We start from the raw sequence: 19,147 nt of genomic DNA, 5'->3' as shown, positions 1-19,147 counted from the left end.
TGAATACAAAATGTGCTAATAAAACATGCTGTTTGTTCATTTCCTTAAAATTCCAGAGGCTAAATAAATAATATATACTGGTAGTTGTATAGCCATTACAATGTGTTCCTTCCTTGTTTTTTTTAAAAGAAATATCAAACAGCTCTCTCTTCAAAAGCTCCAATATTTTTATGCTGAAAATATTAGCTTAAGCACAAAATGTATATCCAACTTTTGACCCACAGACACTTATCTCTGCTTTATAAACTACGTTATTACATTTAACTAGATTTATGAATGAGATACATTTTTGTGAAAGTCAGATAAGGTAATTATTAAAAGGTGCACTGTGTAACTTTTCTTATCATGGAGATTATATCGATTTGCCTAGAATGCTTTGCAGTAGGCCTGAGACATTAAACATATTCAACATTTGTTTCATTTTGTTAAGCTCAAAAATACGTTGATGCATCTATTTCACTGTGAGAGGGGTCGCTTCTCCAAAGATTTGACATGTAACTTAAAACCTGGTCTTGCCACCTTATTGTCTCCCTGGAGATAGACAAGTTCAAAGCCTTAACTTCGACCAGAAAAGTTACACAGTGCACATTTAAATTCCAGATATCATATTATTCTTCAGTTTAAAGTGTAAAATATGAGCATTACTTTGATGGTGTAGAGGGTGTAGGGGTGTGACCCGGTGCCGCGGTGCTCTTTGGCTGTGATGGTGCCGGTTATGCGCAGGTTCTGGATGATCACAGGTCCTTCTGGGCTACTCAGTGGCTCGAAACTGAACAGGGCGAGGGGAGAGGTCATCTGGGACGGACTCACTGCGGTCAGCTCGTTCGGGCTCGTCAATCCAGTCTGCTCCACCCCTATAAGGAGCTCTCTGCTTGGGTTAAACGGTGGTACGAGACCTTCCTTCTCCATATCCGGGATGTTGCTGGTTGTGCCTTCTGTTTTCAATATTAAACAACCATTTCTGTTTTCTACAGGCTGCGAATTCACCAAAACTTTAGGGCATAAGCTGTCATTGGAATAAACATCTTCTAAGTCAAGCACGTCGTTTTTAGCACCTTCTTTCTGCTTGTCGCTCATTCCATCATCTTGACCGATCATAACCAACGAATCTAAGGAGCTCTGTTGATAATCAGTTAACGGTGAGTCCAAATCTGAATCGGTTTCTTGGTAAAATGGATTAGATTTACTTCCTCTCAGAAAATGCCTCAAAAAGGGTTGCGCCGGCTCGTCATCGGCATCTTCTGTGTTTTGCATGCTATCCAAGTCATCCATTTCAAAATATGTCGGGATCACTGGTGTAGGCGTCATCTCTGCATTACTGGGCACTTGTTTATCAGTTACCGCCTCCGTATCTGTACTTTGCTGTTGTTCTAGTGTAGTTTCAGTGAGAGAGGGTTCGGATTCAAGAGTAGGCAAAGGAGGGATTGGATTTTCTTCAGTACCATCCACTTGCAAGCTGTGTTTTCCAAATAACGCGATTACTAATAGGTTTAACCAGTCAGGGTCGGACAGTTTATCGATCAGTGGAAGCATAACGTTGCAAGTGATGAGCTCGCCGACAACGAATCGGCCACTGCGGGTTTCCAAGTGAGGAGATGGCACCAAAACATGCAGCAGTAAATCCACCATCGCTCTCATGTAGTTTATCTCCAATCCTTTACTGGTCATGGCCACGTGCGGCGGGGTGGTGCTGGAGTAGGCTCGCCACACCCTCTCGCTGTCCCATTTGACACTCCGCTGCTGCTGAGGCACTATTTGTTTGGCTTTTATGAAATCTTGCAAGTGGCATCCAAAGACGTCCAATATTCTCTGGGTCAATTCCTACGATGAAATAGAGTGTATATGTCACAGTTTAAATTTAGTTCCATGTTATTTTTAAATATAGGTGGAGCCTGACAATCATAATCTAATCTAATATGTAAAGTATGGTGTAAAAAGAAGAGCGGCAAGTTCAGAGATTTAGTTGCAGCGCTCACAATTTGCCTCTTTTCAAATTCATAAACTTTAAGGGGAAAAAAGGATGTATTACCCTTACTTATCTCACTACTATCAGCTGCCATTTGTGCTAAAAACATGCCTCATCGGAGTGTTGTTTTACCTTTCTGTCCACTTGTCTAGCTCGTCTTTTCAGCTCCATGGCCACATAGATCATAGCATCATGCACATCAGATTCAAAATGTTTCTCGGCGGACACAGTGGAGTACCAGGAGGTCACAAAGTCTCGGATAATTTTCCTCACTGTGTTGTGGATTTCCTGGTCCAGCTGCTCTTCGTCCTCTTCAGATGGAGAAATCTGATTAAAAAACAAAACAAAAAAATCATCAATCATAAATAAATCTAACTCTTGCGGGTTTCTAATATGCACTTTATTTGAGGTCAACTATAAAATCTGACACAGTGTTTTGTGACTTTTAAGCACAAAACCACTGGAACTTATAATTTATGTCACGTGTGTTGTGTGCAGCACTGTCGACCAACATATTTCCCCTTGGGGACAATAAAAATGATCTTTGTCTTTGGAACAAGAACTAGGTCAGATTTTCTATGTTTAATCATACAACTATGTATTGCCCCAGGAAATTCACTTTGGCTTTCTCTAAAACACACAGATTTATAGCTTTTCCCAACATGAAAAACAGCACTGTGCTTAATCTGAGAGACAAAAACAACGTTAACTAATGTAGATTAAGAATGTTAAGGTTAATCAGTTAATCCATGATCGTTATTTATTTAATTTATTAAACTATGTGTAGGAAAGATCATTTGTTTTCACTGTTGTTTCATCATGTGTCAGTATTGTGGATAATCTTGAAGTTTCCTCTCACATTAATTGTAACATTAAAATTTGATATTATAAGTTAGGTTTGTTTATCTGTAGTTAAAAACACATTGGAAAACATGTGCAAGAAGCTCAAAGTGCACCATGAGACAGTAAAAACAACTACAAGTATCAAAATCAAATACTAATCCATACTAAAACTAGCATCAAAACTACATTCTCATTTTAGCAGGTATCGATACAAACAAATCCTAAATAGTTTTAAAATGATCTTGAGCTGGATCAGAACAAGTATAAAACACATAGACTAGTACACACCCATGGACCACTATGGAGCCGACCTGGACCACTGAGGGATTACAGATATAAGCCACATAGGAATATAAAAGAAATGTTAATGTTTATTTAAGTTAATGATCAAAATGACATTCTACTGTCTAAATAAAGAGTGCTTTTATTATCATTGTGGTAATGGAATCAGTATTAAGTATCGAGTTTGACATTTTAATATTGTGACACTAATAGACATAAATCAGAATGGAATGGAATAATTTACAAAAAGTCTTGAAATTACAAGAACTGACTTCAGTAGTTCAGTTTAAATCTATGTTGAAAGATTTGGAATTTAAGTCTATGATTTGTGATTGCTTTTAAGAATCCATTTTGTGATGTGTTGAAATGTGTGTGTGTGTGTAATATAACTGTGCTGCTGTCTTGGCCAGTAATCTCAATGGGACTTTCCTGTTTAAATAAAGGTTACAAAAAAAATTTTTTAAAAATGTAACAACCTTAATGCACATTTACCTGCTCCATTGTGATAAACCTCTCCAGGTGAAGGACAGTATTGGAGTCTAGTGCAGCCTGAGACCCAAGCCAACCCCCGAGCACCACAAGGAGACTGGTGAAGACGCACAGCAGCCAGATGTTTACCAGGAGGTGGAACAGCACCAGCCAGGCCACCAGCACACACACCCCCAGCAAGCTCTTCTGCCCCAGCACCTCAGCCATGGCTCAGCTCCAGAGTGCACAGGTCAGGGGAAGCAGACAGACATCTTTAACTGTAATGGCAGAAATATTGTATCATCAGCAAATCCTTATTTCTCTTATTGCCGTCTTCTCAATGATAAAACATCTTCAAATAATAAATTATTATATATGTATAAAATATATCCTTAAGTGAATGACTTCTTAAATCGATCTAAACCCCACGACGTATGATGAGCAATGAAACATCCTGCGACAAATAGAGAGAAAGTACAAGAGAGAAAGACAAGAGAGAAAGTAGGACGGGGTGTTTCCAAGCGGAAGGAACACAGCTTGCAGCTTAGTCTGGATTGTGTTTCAAGATTACTGGAATAACTGCGTAATAAAAGTGTAATATAGTATTTATTTTAAGGCAGAAGACAAAAAGAAAACTGAAGACAGCCACTGAAAGGTCTCACTCGCTGTGTAGGGCAGCTGTTTTAAAACCAGCCAAGGGAGAGACACTTACATCACATTTGTTTGCTTAAAACAATGATTTAATCAGTGGTTTGTGAATATATATAAAAACAACCAAATAAAGATGGAAATATGAATCAATCAGCATGATATTTTCATGAGTACGAGAGACTTGTGTGATAAATGATGAGCTCAAAACAGCCCTGCCAATTTGCATAGCTAACACTAACACTAAGACTAACATTAACACTAACATCAGCCTGCTGCAGAGGTGCACAGATGGGCTAACACTGACACAAACACTGACACAAACATTAACATCAGCCTGTTGCAGAGGTGCACAGATGGGCTAACACTAACACTAAGACTAACATTAACACAAACATCAGCCTGTTGCAGAGGTGCACAGATGTGCTAACACTGACACAAACACTAACACTAACATCAGCCTGCTGCAGAGGTGCACAGATGGGCTAACACTGACACAAACACTGACACAAACATTAACATCAGCCTGTTGCAGAGGTGCACAGATGGGCTAACACTGACACAAACACTAACACTAACATCCTTCACATTCTTTTGGACTGATGAAACATCCTAATAAAAAATCTTAATGTTTTAAGTTGGAACTTAATATATTGAGTCTTGGGTAAAGTGTAGTTCATTGGACATTTGGAGATAAATGAAAGTGTACCGTTTGTTTTCTTTCGCTCTGTTCACCGCTGATGTGTTTCACAAAGACCTGAAACGGTTTTACGAGCTCTTTGTCTATAAATGACGCGACATTGAAATATCTGTCCATATTTTCATTAAAAAAAACTGAAAATCGCCAACCTCATCTGTCCATATCCAGCTCAAAGCCCGTGAGCCTGTCTCTGATCGTCACAAAGTCCGTGAGTCTCTGTTTGTCTCCTCCACTGTTTACTTCCGGTATAGTGACGTCAGCGCAGAGCAAAGACGCTTCCTATTGGTCGAAAGTAAAATGAGTATATTTTTTATTTTTCTCCAACAAATAGTAATGTTTACTATTTGAATTAGTTTAGAGAGAAAGATTTACCTAAAATAAAACAGGTAAAAATAAAAAGTCAGGCCTAGGCTACACATCATTTGTCTCTGACTCACAAACTGACGGACAGATGCAGCTGAGACATTATCCATTAACATGACTGACCCCTGTTAGTTCAGGGACATGTTTTATAAGTTGAAAGCCAAAAAGAACTCCTATCTTCAGCAGAAAAGATGAGACAGAGATAAGAATCCAGCATGAGCGTACTCACAGCAGGTAAGCCTTTTGAAGCTGTAGAAACATAAAGAAAAGAAAATTGGGCCAACATTCTACTATAATTTGCATGACATGTTAAAATAATGTATCATTTAGAAGTGGCTACAGGTCAACACTGTAAAATGCAAACAATGATGGTTGTATCTTTGGGGGAAAAACAGTATTACAGCACAGCCTATTTGTACTTATATTACAAACCCACAGGATATGAGTCTGTAATACTGCGTATATATTTCCAGAAATGACATGTTATGTGGTTACTGCAGACATGTGACTCACAAGTCTCTCCTTTCTTCCTTTCTTCCTTTGTTCCTTTCTGTCTTTCTGTCTTTCTGTCTTTCACCTTTTATAAAGCTGAGGTTTTTGTTGTTGGGTGAACTGTGTGAAGGGAGTTTTTTTAAAACATTATTCAAATAACAAACACATTATATTGTGGCAGAGTGGTTAACACTTCAGCCTTGAGGTTGTGGGTTTGATGTTCTGTGCTTCATGTACTTATACTTGTACTTAAGTATTTGGTATTTCTATTCAGATATTTAAATATAAATGTCAAATAACATTATTTGTGTTTTTGTTATGGAATACTGAAACGAATAATACAATACAGGGAGTTTTTTCTATTATTTGTGGTCTAATAAAAAAAAAAAAACATTTTAAAATACTTTTTTTTAACTTTAATTTACTACTCGGTAATCAAAAATAAATAAAAACAAAGCAGACAGAAATACCAAATATTTTTCATTTTATGAAACTGGATATGGTCATGAAAGGCCCTAAACCTGATGAACACATCAGTGTGAGGTGTTATAAGTGTATGATGGATGAGGATGTTTATTTATAGTTATAATTATGAAAGTATATCACAAAACTTAATTATTATTATTTTTTTATCAAATTATAAAAATGTATCTTCTGTGTTGGTTTGTCACTTTTTTAGATCTATTGTTTGGTTTGGGTGATTTTTTTTTTTTAAAAAGACCTTAATTCTCCCAACCAAACATCTCTCAAAATGTGTGATGTAGAATAAATAAATAAATAAATAAATAAATAAAGTGTCCCAGGACGCCTTAGGACCAAACGTGGGACCTGTACACAGACCACAGCCCCAAAGAGTAAAGTTCAAACATTTAATTACATAATCACTTCAGAGCCATATACTTGGTCCTAAGACCCTGGACACTTAAATACAGGACTGAACTGTTAAGACACGAGAGGATAAAGACTTAGGTGTTTTGTCTGGACTTTAGTGATTAGACATTTTACCAAACACAAGAGACTTCGTCCCTCCATCAGGGTCTACATGGGACTGATTTAAAGGTTAGTACTGGAATTTTTTTTTTTTTTTTTTTTTTAATTTTTGGTTTATTTTTCGCTGATATAAAATTAACTTGCTCTTTTCTCAGTTTAAAACATTCTTAATGCTTCTCAGTGCGCTTTCCACAGACAGGCTCATTATCAGAAGCCTCTGCTCCAGTCTCTGTGCGTTAGGCCCCTGGGGGACAAAGAGGTTGACCAGTTATTCTCTCTGGAGTCTACAGTGAAAATAACTAGTTTAATAGACTTGTATTTATCGTCTGTACAGACTGATCACAGCAAACACCAAGATTTCCAAAGTCACTGTGCTGATGGTAAATGCACTAAAACGACAACAAACACACTCTAGTGTGTGTTTTGATGAGGATATGTGACTGCACTTGTGTCAAGCATCAAAACAATCGATTGGATTCCAGGTTTTAAATCTATGTGTGCACGACCTTAAGCTCCACACGAGCGTGGGCAGTGTGGACATCCACATGCCCTTTATGCCCTCTAAAAACATACACAACGTGCATGTTTACGCTTTTGTACGGTGAAATACACATACAGTGTGTCCTAGGCTGCACTAACAGGGTCACTCACCTCTGAAAACCGCTGTCTCTGGAGTCATGTGTTCCACAAACTCCTGCTGTCGGGCTTTAAAACTGCACAGCCAGTGTCTTTGTGGTAGTAGTAGTCGTAGTACTGTGGTAGTGTAGTACTGTAGTAGTGCTCTGTACCAGTTCACAGCTGTTTACCCGCATCAGGCCATGTGATTGTGGAATGTGTGGAATAATTATGAACATAACATTTTCCAGAACATGAGAAGATGTTTGTGTGATCCCTCAGTCGTCCAGGTCTGATGCACAAAAGCCAAAGTTAAATCTGTCAAATGGAAACTGTTTGGCTGCTCATCCAAGACGCTTCTTCAGTTCTGGTCAGATTTCTGCGGGACACAGACTTATATCTGTCTGCAGGAAGGAGCAAACTACACTGAAACATATGATTCTGTTTGTAGGTTAAGTCTATTGAGCTGCACTAAGTGTGAACTGAGCTTGAGACCTACTTAGCATATTCAGCCTAAATGGGCTACTGGCTCACTCTATTGTTCTCTTTGTTTCCTTTGTTTGTTTGGGGTCTGAGGATGGAGTTATAGATGGGAGATGGATGACGTCTAAGACCTCCATTCCTGTTCAAGGAAGGATTGTCTTTCTTAATAAAAATAGCTTCTTTAACTCTCCTCTTAAACCATTTCTTTTCTGTGGCTCAGATCTGACCCTCACTCTCTTCAGGAGTGTTTAGTGTCTTTGAGATGGAGATGTACGGTCTGTCGTACAGTCGTACAGCCAGAGAAAAGAAATGGTTTGAGAGGGAAGTTAAACATCACCATTTTACTTTGGCTTTTACTATTTTCCAGAAAAGTAAAATTTGCTTATGCAGCTCTGATAAAGACAAAAAACGTTTATTTATGTCAAAGGCACAAACAAGTAGAAGGTTTAGTTCGCCCAGTTTGTTAAAAATAAAGTCATGGATACAGTAAAATAAGGAATAATATTGTTTAATCCACGATTTGAGTCAGTTGATAATGATAATGATTATAACGATGTTGATTTTCAGTGTCCATATAACTGCAGACAATAATGTTTTGATGATGCTGAATTTAGTGTTTTTTTTGTTTTTTTTTTATTGTTATAATGCAAAAGTGGAAGGACTTGTACAATTGTTATGCATCTCTATACATGAAATTTATACTGTAATTTTTGCATTTTATGGAAAACGACCAGCCAATCAGTGGAGGATAATGATCCAAACAAAGTAAATAATAAGGAAGAACAAAAACAAGAAGATGAGAGGATGATGTGGAGGAGAGTATAACCTCACTATGGTGTGTGTGTGTGTGTGTGTGGAGGAGAGTATAACCTCACTATGGTGTGTGTGTGTGTGTGTGTGTGTGTGTGGAGGAGAGTATAACCTCACTATGGTGTGTGTGTGTGTGTGTGGAGGAGAGTATAACCTCACTATGGTGTGTGTGGAGAGTATAACCTCACTATGGTGTGTGTGTGTGTGTGTGTGTGTGTGTGTGGAGGAGAGTATAACCTCACTATGGTGTGTGTGGGGGTGTGTGTGTGTGTGTGTGGAGGAGAGTATAACCTCACTATGGTGTGTGTGGAGAGTATAACCTCACTATGGTGTGTGTGTGTGTGTGTGTGTGTGTGGAGGAGAGTATAACCTCACTATGGTGTGTGTGGAGGAGAGTATAACCTCACTAGGCTGGGTGTGCTGCAGAGTATAACTTCACTAATCTGATTTGTTCACAGTGGGTGAGTCCGAGCCGCTGTGGGAAAATATCTGAGGACGACCTGGGGAGTCCCTGTTTTAGTGACACCATTTTCACACATGCAGCTCTGCAGGGCTGTGTCCAGAGAAGGGAACATTTAAATTTGACTCTAAGGACTTTTAAAGTTGCTCTTATTTTTTCTTAATCATGTTTAGGCCTGTTGCAAATGATGAGACTTTACCTTTGCTGCAGGTGAGCGACAGTAACGCTGATTTAGTCTTTTTTTAAGAAATAGCTGCAGGGAAAATGATGTTGGATGTGATGTTTTGTTTTTACTTTGTCACAGAAAATGATAATGATTTATTATATTGATTTCTTTTAGACTTCTTGTAGATATTCTTCTAAAAGTGACACTTGGACTAAACCCTCCCTTTGGAGCTCTGCACAGAAGATGGCGCTGTGCAAGTTTTGTAAGTGCAATAATTCTGTTTTAAATCATATTAATGACAAGTATTTAGACCGTTTAAATGTTCAAAATTCAAAAAATGACCGAAGGTAAATTGAAATAGATCATAATGAGTAAGTGACACTGAATATTACATAAATGCTGATGGTTTTAACAAAAAATAAGCAGAAATGTTGACTGTCCAAGAGAGAAATGTCAGGGTTTTTTTTTGCATTTCTATGACAAATGATGGAATAAAAGAATTATTTTCTATAGGCCAATGCTCTATCAAAGTGAATCTAAAAACAATTAGGACAGAACATCACACAGAATTCAAGTAATCTTAAAATTCCCTTAGATAAAGTTCAGTTCTGACCACTTATTTCTTTCTTCCTACACATTTTCTGCAGTGTCCGTGCCGTTTTTGTTGGCCGGTGTGGTCGTCTTTGCAGTGAGTGGGAGCACCGGGGACCCTCTTTTCGACTGTCTCCAGGACGCAGACTACAACGACCTTCTAAGTTTGGTAGAAAACGGACTCCAGAGCTCACGGACGCCCCGACATGTGGCTGTCGTTGGAGGAGGCATGGCTGGACTCACTGCCGCCATGTTTTTGGAGCAAGCCGGACATAAGGTACAATATGCACTGCCTGGCCAAAAAAGAAGTCACCCCCCCCCCCAAAAAAAGGTCACACACTCTAATATTTTGTTGGACAGTGTGTGGAAATGCTCAGACTTTCACTATTAAACAGCCCTGAGTCTGATTTGATTTCACCAAATGTTTAAGCGTCCCCGATCATGATCATTCATTTTTTTCCCGCCACATTTCCTCCTCGAAGACGATGGGTCCCCTACAGTTCTTAACCAAATTTTTGTCATTTCTGCAATCTCCTTAGACAGCGAAAGACGGAGTTTAAGTCTGAGCCGCGGCTTGGACGAGCAGCCAAACATCTTCACTTCTACAACAATTTGTCCAGTTGACAGATTTAAACTTCGTCCTTTGCTTAGACCTGGATCACACAGACAATCTCCTCAGATGTTTTCTCCGCTCAACGCCAGTGATTTGACCCTTTTCAAACAGACAAACATCTTTTCAGCGGATGTGTCTTTCCATGTGGTTGTTTAAGAAATAAGAAGCAGCTCATTGCACCGACTTGTTGCGGCTAAAAGACAATCGCCCGTGCAGTAATTATCCAACAGGACGCTCTTATCTATTTGTTTTGCGACGTTTTTTTGGTCTGGCAATGTAAAACTAGACTCACTCACTTCTGTATCAACATATATTTGTAGTCTGGACATTTATATCACTGTCAAAAAGCTCACAGTTTTATCCAAAATAGTGTTCTGAGTCGATTAAGGCTTGTTTAACGTTCATAAACCCCTTTCTCTGGTTGAAACTACTTTTTCTAGATATATTTGACGTATATTTTTGCTAAACAAGGTCTTAGAAGTTTAAAGTTTGTCCAGATCGCATCATGAACCACTCCTAGACTAATGCGAGACTACGCAAATGTCATATATAAACACTTCTTTTGTCAAATCTGTCCTTGTTTGTAAATAAATTGTGTTGTGACCGTGAAGTTTTTAATGTATAATCCTTTAAGGTCACAATTATCGAGGCTAATAACAGGATCGGAGGTCGGGTGGACACGTTCAGGAACCTGCGGGAGGGCTGGTACGCAGAAGTGGGCGCCATGAGGATCCCCAGCTTTCACAAGTAAGAAATTGTAGCTGAAATGTGCGATATGAATAAGGAAATACTGTACAAACGCTGGCAACAAAAGCGATATGTAGAAAATGCAGACGTCTGACGAGGCACTGCAGGTTTGCCGCGATCCTTGACCCCTGGATAATAACGTTTCTAGCTTCTTTTTTTTTGTTTTCAGTGTTTAAAATAAATGTTATGTCCTTCACAGAATCCTTCTAAACCTTTTATCAAAGTTCAGAATCCCACTGAACCCTTTTCTCCAAGAAGACGTCAACACTTTCCATTTGATCAACGGGAAACTGCACCAAACGAAGGCTGTGAAGAACGACTCTGGTGTCCTGAACTACACGCTAGGCGAAAACGAGAGAGGAAAGTCTGCGGCTCAGCTCTTTCAACAGGCTCTGTGGAAGGTCAGTGTACGTTTATACCCGTGATCAGGTGAGAGACGACCTGAAGTCTACAAGCCGCACTGCCACGATGCATTTTACGAGGATGAGTTACATAAATATCCATAAACGTGAAGAAAATGCTGGTACTTTACACGTCCCATATGTCTGTGAGTTAATCTATGACAATGTGACGGCAGAGAGTTGATTTATTTTTATCTCGACAGGTCTGGATCGTGCACATCAAATACAAACTTTTTCACTTGTTCACAGGTGAGAGACGACTTGAAGTCCATGGGCTGCGCTGCCATGATAAATAAATATAACACCTACACAGTGAAGGTAAGAAGATCAAGGGAGACAATGTGTGTTTAAGAGGAAGTGTTTTTTCTTAGTAAAAGCCAACAGAAACAGAACGGTTCATACATGTTTCCTCGCAGGAGTATCTGGTGAACGAGGGGGACCTGAGTCGAGGAGCGGTGAGAATGATCGGGGACATCCTGAACGAAAACAGCCTCTTCTACACGTCTCTGATCGAGATGCTCTACATGCAGTTTGACATCGCAGACGATATAGAGTAAGCAGAATGACGTCAGATTAGTCGAATAAACTACCAACAGGTCGGGTTCAAATATAATTCTGTTAATCAAGTCTAAAATAATTCTACTCACTGAACTCAAGGGTCACACTGAAAAAATAATGTGGGAACTACGAGAAAAAAGTTGTAACATTTTAATATTTAAGTCAGAATTTAATGAGAATAAAGTCGAAGTCACAAAAAGCTGTAGTTTTACGAGAATAAAGTTGCAATATTTTCAGATTAGAGGCGTAGCCAAAAAATTATTCATTTGACCAAAGAGCCAAAGGAGTCTCAGCTCGATCTTTATCCATGCTCCGCTTCACTTCGCTGATTTAAACGTGCGTACAATCACTGTTCAAACGTGCTCATTGTGGATAACTTCAGCCCCTTGAGCTTGTGGAGCCGTGTGCACTGGGCAGCCCTGGTTTTATGCATCGATCTGTCCTGTTTCTGTCTCCAAATGGTCACAGTTTAGTCCAATACACAGAGCTGAAACTGGTGTCAGTCCCTCGTCCCAAATTCTTCGTGTGAACACAGCATACTGTCCTTCCTGCTCCTTATCGAGGGTCTGGAGGTCTATGTCCACTCTGTATCTGTGGATGTTCCAGGAGAATGTCTGGGTGCACGGCTCCACACGCCCGTAAACAAGTCTAAAAAAGAGTAGAAAACCCAAAGCCAAGAGATAAACAAGATTAATCGTGCCAAGACTCCTACACCAGTATTTGGCTGTAGATCGGAGCATGGTCCGTGTCCTGCAGAGGAACGCTCAGCCATGTGCAGGGGTGTATTTATTATTATTTTTATGTGACCCTTATACGCCGTCATACATTGTTACTCCAGTTACTATCCTCTTACATATTAATAACTGTTGTATAGATAATGTAAAGAATATGGTATATTTATAGAAGGCACAATGCAACAGTTTAAAAGAGAAAAAAGAAAACCTTTTTGACACTAGTCTGTTGCTGCTTATTTTATTTTTCAGATATTTTGAAATTGCAGGTGGTTTTGACAATCTCCCTCAGGCCTTTGCCAACACTCTCAATTCTTCCATCCTCCTCAACTCCAAAGTGAAAAGGATCCAACAGACGAGCGGCAGCGTCACAGTAACATACGAGGACCGGCTCAGGCCAGGCTCCATCACTAACCTCACCGTGGACTATGCTCTAGTCACAGCCACAGCTAAAGCTTCTCTCTTCATCGACTTCCAACCGCCTCTTTCAGGAGACAAAATGGAGGCTTTAAGGTCGATCCATTACACCAGCAGCACCAAAGTCTTTCTCAGCTTCAGAGAGCGCTTTTGGGAGCAGGAGGGCATCAAAGGGGGCAAGAGCATCACCGACCAGATATCGAGGTTCATTCATTATCCCAGCCACAGTTTCCCTAATACGACTGCAGGGGCACTGCTCGCATCCTACACCTGCTCTGACGACTCCGCCCTGTCCCAAGGCATCAGTGATGACGAGCTGATGGCTGTAGTGCTGGAGGACCTAGTCAAGATCCACGGGGAGTACATAAGACCTCTGTGGACAGGGGGGGTGGTGAAAAAGTGGGGGTTGGACCCGTATAGCCTCGGTGCATTTGCCCTCTTCACACCCTACCAGCAGGGGGAGTATGCCAATGAACTGTTCCAGAGCGAGGGAAGAGTGCACTTTGCAGGGGAACACACATCGATGCCTCATGGTTGGATTGAAACGGCAATGAAGTCTGCCCTAAGAGCAGCACAAAATATTAACAGCCAAACACTTTAGCTCTGTAAGTGGAGTCATGACGACATGAAAAGGCTCTTCATCTGCGTAAAAGAGGATAGATGTAGCAATTCAGGAAAAAGACAGTTTCTTTGTTATAATTAATAATGTTTCTCAAACTGTGGCACATGTAACACTAGTGGTACACAGGGTATGTTTTATTTAGAGACAAATCTATTGTTTTTGTCCTTCTTTGGCTTCATCATTATTTAGTACAATCTTATCTATGGTGTAGATTTTAGATTTTAGACGTGGGTCCTATTTCACAAAGGAAGTTCAGTTAACTCTAGGTTTAAGAGTTAACCTCCCCTGAGACAGACAACTCAGTTTTCACTAAACACGTTTGGAGCAGAGTTAGAAAACTCAGAAGGAGTAAACCTTGAGGTTAGAAGACACAAGATTTAAATATCTATCAATGGATCCCAGAAAAGAGGATTCTACGTGGCAAATGTAAACCAGAGGAGGCGTCCAAATAGAGGCGTCCAGCGCGTTCTTGATGCCCCGGTGTGAACGCAGCATTGGAGGGACAGGAAGTCATGTGACTGTGCATCGTTCAGATTTAATATAACACAAAAGTGGAAGAGCACATTTAATTTGTTTAATTTTAAAATGCTTCCTGCATAAATCAAAATTTAAAAGGGAACATGAATTAAACTGAATAAAGTATGATCCATGAATCTAATGAAGTGCACTTTCCAACACACTTAAGTGCAGAAGGAGATAAAAGCTCAGGCTTGTAAGTCATTTGAGTAAAATAAGTCCTAAGTATAAACAAATCACTAAACCCTTATTAAGCCTTATTAAGTGCAACTGATCTTTTCAGGGTTAAGAAAGTCTGAATTTGGCCTAAACTTGCTTCTTGAAACAGTGCCATGGTTAAATCCTAGTTTAGGTCTGATGTTGGTTTAGATCTGGTTTAACTCAGAAAACCAAATATAATCTTAGGTGGTAGTTGGTATGAAAACTTTGAGAACCATTGTTAATGTATTTCTTGCTCTCTGTGAAATATTTTATGTACTTATCCAATGTCCCAAAACAAATATCAATAATGTTTTTAGTATTTTAAATCTAAATTCAAATGTAAAAAAAAAGGTTTCTACCTGTACTTTCTTTTTCTTTTTATTATTTAGCACCACAATAATAGAGTGAATAGATGAAGATTGGATTCTAGTCCATCACTGCGGTTCCTCTGACATGGATAACTACAGGGGCTGTGTATGCCATAATTAAAGGATGTTTCTCATAAACACACAATAGAATCTTCACATTTTACATGCAACTTATGAAAGAAATTGTCCAATAACTCCTATCACAGCAGATTTAGTCCATTGTTAATGCGCTCCTTTCTGGACCATCTGTGAGAAACGGTTTGTGATGGTCAAAGTGGTGTCGATGAATCGCTCCACACAGCTCACGAGGCACGTCTCCGTCCTGTAGTCCAACTTTGACCCTGGGGTGTCCACACACTTGTCCCAGCAGACATCTGTGAAACTGTGCACCTGAAACAGAAGTCAGTGTTTAATGCCAAGTAAATAAAAGCTCTTTTAAATATATATATAATTTTTTTTTATATATTAATTTATTTATAATTTATTAACAGGGCAAGTAAATTAAGTAACTATAGATAACTAAACAGCATATTTTATGGGTTAAAATGTATTTTCCTCAAATTTAAGGTGGATAGAAATGATTTTTTATTTTTTTTACAAATCTGATCTGAGAAACTATACAGTGACAGGAGTGGATAGAATGAAACTCTAAAACATTTACCAATCAAAATAATCAAAACATGAACTAATTAGACAGGGTGACATAAAAGCAAACATGATCCATTTAGACAGGGTGATATGAATGCAAACATGATCCATTTAGACAGAGTGACATAAATGTAAACATGATCCATTTAGACAGAGTGACATAAATGTAAACATGATCCATTTAGACAGGGTGATATAAAAGCACACAGGTCTCAGCAGAGCCACATTCGTGTAGCATGTGCTGCTAGGCTAACAGCAGTTTATAACACAAACCTGCGCCTGAAACTGAGCTTTCTGTTGCTCGATGGCGATCATGCGCTGCAGCTCCGTCGCCTCTGCCTTTTCCGAAGCACTCAAATTGTCAAAATTATCCATAGTGATTCTACACAACGTTAATAAAACCGTTACCGGTAATAATCTGCTAATAAGTGACCTTCGGGTTTGAGAGCAGATGAATGCCGCAGTACCGAAACACTCCTGATGTGTAATAAACTGGAAAGCTCCAAATACACGGTACACGCGGGCGGAACTTCACTCCAGTTGTTTGTAGATCAGCGGAAAGAGCACGTACAGGAAGTGACGTTTACGCAGATATTTGACTTTTAATCAAGATAGTTTAAGCCCTTCTATTTCTGTTAATTTCGTTAGACATTTAACAAACTGTAAACAGGTACGACAAATATTCAGTAATATTATATAGAAAACTGCCTGCTAAGTAGTTTTTTCTTTTTTTATCTCCAACTACGAGGACAAATTTTACTCGTATTTTTGTTAGCTTGAGGTATATAGTTATCTTGAGCAACACTGCAGATCTTTGGACCTCTTTGGCTCAGAAACTACTTCCGGGTAACGCCAGTGACCTTGTTGGGTTGTCCATCATGGCGTCCATCGTCAGGTTGAGTTCTGTATGTCGCAGAGGAGTAAAACGTAAGTTATATCTCGTGTTTGCCCTGTCTTTTGGTGTTATATCCAGAAGTCTGTGCGTTTATTTGTATGTTTTTATCATTATCGTTTAGTAGAAGTCCCAGTGTCTTATAAGAAATCATAGGAGCAGAGTGAGATGCATCAGACTGTCTCAAGTTCACCGCCCTTGTGTTGATCAAGTCATAACTAATATCTGTTTACGACTTGTTTGAGTAGAAGATAAACATACATGGTCCATTACTGACAGATGTTTATAGTCTTTTTTAATGATTGTACATAACATGGCGAGACGTACAAGCTTGAACTCTTCACATCAGACAGATTTATCCTCATAAATGCTAAAATATGTTAGTAAAGGTAGTCTTTTTGATTCAGATGTAGTCTTTTTTGGCTCATGTAGCTCTCAAAGTCAATGAGCAAAGTGCTAATACTGATAAAGGTAAAGTTCATTTAAGGTAGTGCTCCATGTCGCCCTCTTCTGTTCAATGTGGATCTGACAGCCTTCCAAGGATGACATCACATGTTAAATTAGTTTTCATCATTTATTAATATTATGCCTGTATAAGTTGCTCCTTGTAATGTGTTTTAAATCACACTTAGATTATATTTTAGTTCAGTTTATTAAGTTGGCTGCCATTATTTGTGTGTTATAACACATAGTTTGATTAATTCTGTTTAAATAAATTCTATTCTTTTTTATTTTTATCTAGTCCGTAAAAACTCAATTCTTTCTGTAATGGGTGACCTTTGGACTTGTTTTCTTCAGCTCTGTTCTTCCAAACCACATTGCTGGCCAGGCCTCTGGTTGTGCCACACAAATACCAGGAGCAGCCATACCAGCTCACAGCAAAGATCCATGCATCTCAGGCTCTATATGGTGAGTGGAACATGGACAGAAATCACTGTAAAAACTGTTAAAATACTGTAGGTGTGACCCAGAGGATAATTACTTTGGCTATATAATTTAATGCCCAGAGTCAAGGACATTAAATACATTTAAACTATGCTCTTTATTGTGAAGCATGAAGTGAAGCCCTTGTCTCTCCTCCACAGCGGGCTCTGGCTCTAAAGCTGCCTCCATGCACTGGACAGCAGAGCGTGTCCTGAGCATCGTGCTACTGGCCATGGGCCCTGTGGCCTACCTTCACCCTGGTCCGGTCATGGACTACTCCCTGGCTGCAGCCCTCACTCTGCATGGGCACTGGTAAGATCTCCGACAAACAGCCGTAATTATAGGTCAACGTCCACCAATTTCCTCCAAGTAGTAGCTTAGTAATGCGTCTCAACTTTCCACAGTGCCCCGTGAAACTTGAGATAAGACTGTGACTCTCAGTCATGGCCGAAGTGGACAGCAGTAACCTGTATTTAGCTTTCTGTTCCCCATTTAGCTTTTTTTCTCTAGTGAAATGGTCCTGTTAATTGTCTTGTTTAAAAACACATTTTTGGCAGTGCAACAGTTTTAGGCTGAACCCAGAGAAAAGTAATAACACAAACCGAACCTCTTCAGTCATGTGTCTGTGGAAACTGCTCCAGCACAGTTGTATTGTACAGTTAACAACATTGATGCTGCCATTACTGTTGCACTGTAGCTGATCTGTGCAATTGTCTATTTCATTGAACACTATACTTAGTACAAGATTTTGTTTGCCGCACATGCTACAATATTCTCTCTAGAGAAATTTGGTCTGTCTGATGACCCTTACTCGACTTAAGGAAAAGCTGCCGTCCTCTTGCATCATCGTTTATGTTCTTACGACTGTTCCAAAGCAGGGTCTATCCTTCAGTCTGATGGTACTTTCTGCATTAAAGTGCTTGACAGAAGTCCCCGTCATGTGGGCCTCAAGTCACAGCGCTTTAGGACATCCCCTGGGTTAGGATGCGGCTGTGATTATTTCAATACAGTATTTAATACTGTATTTGGCCCAAAGGAAAATAAAGCAGCATTTGTTGTACACTGTACTAATATCTTCCCTTTACAGGGGGATTGGACAGGTGTTGACAGACTATGTTCACGGAGAGGCAAAGATCAAGATGGCCAATGCAGGACTCTTCCTTCTCTCCACTGTCACCTTTGCAGGTCTCTGCTACTTCAACTACCACGACGTGGGCATCTGTAAAGCTGTGGCTTTGCTATGGAGCAAATAAATAAGACTGTGGACAGGAAGCCGTGGGAGGGGAGCGCTCATGTCCTGGCTCATTGTAAAAATACCAGGGATTCTATGTAAATTGTTATAAATATATATTATTTTGAAAACATGACAGCGATTCAGAGGTGTAATAATTGTTATACTGATATATCAGTTGCTGCTGTACATTAATGTTCACATGTTTTCTGTGCATACATGACTTACAGTAGTAGCTGGTTCACATATTATCTTCATTCCTACATGTGGCAGAGCAGCTATCTAACAACAATCCCCTGGCTTCCACTCTGGATTGTGATCCATGTGATCATCATCTGGTTCATGTGCATTAAGTTCAACAGAAAAGTCCCATTACTGCCACTGCGTCATCACAAATTAAT

The 19,147-nt window shown here is 39.5% G+C and overlaps 4 protein-coding genes across 4 annotated transcripts in view; 2 read left to right on the top strand and 2 right to left on the bottom strand.

Annotated features, from left to right (window-relative positions):
- LOC117380393 (sorting nexin-19-like) overlaps nt 1-5,159 on the bottom strand; it is a 29,297-nt gene extending 24,138 nt beyond the window's left edge. Inside the window, exons 1-4 of the mRNA XM_033977198.2 lie at nt 5,057-5,159; nt 3,584-3,837; nt 2,099-2,293; nt 646-1,821 (exon numbers count right to left, since the gene is read on the bottom strand). Coding sequence (XP_033833089.1) covers nt 646-1,821; nt 2,099-2,293; nt 3,584-3,787 — 1,575 coding nt within the window. The 5' untranslated portion in view covers nt 3,788-3,837; nt 5,057-5,159. The remainder of the gene's footprint in view (nt 1-645; nt 1,822-2,098; nt 2,294-3,583; nt 3,838-5,056) is intronic.
- A 4,370-nt stretch (nt 5,160-9,529) lies between these two features.
- il4i1 (interleukin 4 induced 1) lies at nt 9,530-13,945 on the top strand. The gene is made up of 7 exons (XM_033977363.1): nt 9,530-9,548; nt 9,934-10,154; nt 11,125-11,237; nt 11,437-11,638; nt 11,888-11,956; nt 12,055-12,191; nt 13,180-13,945. The coding sequence occupies exons 1-7, from the start codon at nt 9,530-9,532 to the stop codon at nt 13,943-13,945; spliced, it is 1,527 nt and encodes a 508-aa protein (XP_033833254.1).
- A 1,151-nt stretch (nt 13,946-15,096) lies between these two features.
- timm8b (translocase of inner mitochondrial membrane 8 homolog B (yeast)) lies at nt 15,097-16,175 on the bottom strand. Its single transcript, XM_033977065.2, has 2 exons — nt 15,973-16,175; nt 15,097-15,441 (listed from the first exon to the last, which is right to left on the bottom strand). Exons 1-2 carry the CDS (start codon nt 16,072-16,074, stop codon nt 15,274-15,276), a joined length of 270 nt encoding a protein of 89 aa, XP_033832956.1. The 5' UTR covers nt 16,075-16,175; the 3' UTR covers nt 15,097-15,273.
- A 342-nt stretch (nt 16,176-16,517) lies between these two features.
- On the top strand, nt 16,518-18,879 carry sdhdb (succinate dehydrogenase complex, subunit D, integral membrane protein b). Its single transcript, XM_033977580.2, has 4 exons — nt 16,518-16,626; nt 17,390-17,500; nt 17,677-17,827; nt 18,603-18,879. Exons 1-4 carry the CDS (start codon nt 16,578-16,580, stop codon nt 18,766-18,768), a joined length of 477 nt encoding a protein of 158 aa, XP_033833471.1. The 5' UTR covers nt 16,518-16,577; the 3' UTR covers nt 18,769-18,879.
- Nucleotides 18,880-19,147: the final 268 nt, after the last annotated feature.

This window comes from Periophthalmus magnuspinnatus, chromosome 13 (genome assembly GCF_009829125.3).
Source record: "Periophthalmus magnuspinnatus isolate fPerMag1 chromosome 13, fPerMag1.2.pri, whole genome shotgun sequence".
NCBI classification, from domain to species: Eukaryota; Metazoa; Chordata; class Actinopteri; order Gobiiformes; family Gobiidae; genus Periophthalmus; species Periophthalmus magnuspinnatus.
The sequence above is the reverse complement of the archived record's forward strand: the minus strand, read 5'-3'. Positions and strand labels throughout refer to the sequence as shown.

What these genes read in the sequence shown, in the direction of transcription:
- il4i1 (XM_033977363.1), top strand. An exon ending in TGGAGCAAGCCGGACATAAG is followed by an intron (nt 10,155 to 11,124) that starts GTACAATATGCA and finishes TAATCCTTTAAG; the next exon opens with GTCACAATTATCGAGGCTAA. An exon ending in TTCAACAGGCTCTGTGGAAG is followed by an intron (nt 11,639 to 11,887) that starts GTCAGTGTACGT and finishes ACTTGTTCACAG; the next exon opens with GTGAGAGACGACTTGAAGTC.
- timm8b (XM_033977065.2), bottom strand. Translation starts at nt 16,074, where the DNA reads ATGGATAATTTTGACAATTTGAGTGCTTCGGAAAAGGCAGAGGCGACG. An exon ending in AAGCTCAGTTTCAGGCGCAG is followed by an intron (nt 15,442 to 15,972) that starts GTTTGTGTTATA and finishes CTTCTGTTTCAG; the next exon opens with GTGCACAGTTTCACAGATGT.
- sdhdb (XM_033977580.2), top strand. Translation starts at nt 16,578, where the DNA reads ATGGCGTCCATCGTCAGGTTGAGTTCTGTATGTCGCAGAGGAGTAAAA. An exon ending in ATGTCGCAGAGGAGTAAAAC is followed by an intron (nt 16,627 to 17,389) that starts GTAAGTTATATC and finishes TGTTTTCTTCAG; the next exon opens with CTCTGTTCTTCCAAACCACA. An exon ending in CTCACTCTGCATGGGCACTG is followed by an intron (nt 17,828 to 18,602) that starts GTAAGATCTCCG and finishes TTCCCTTTACAG; the next exon opens with GGGGATTGGACAGGTGTTGA.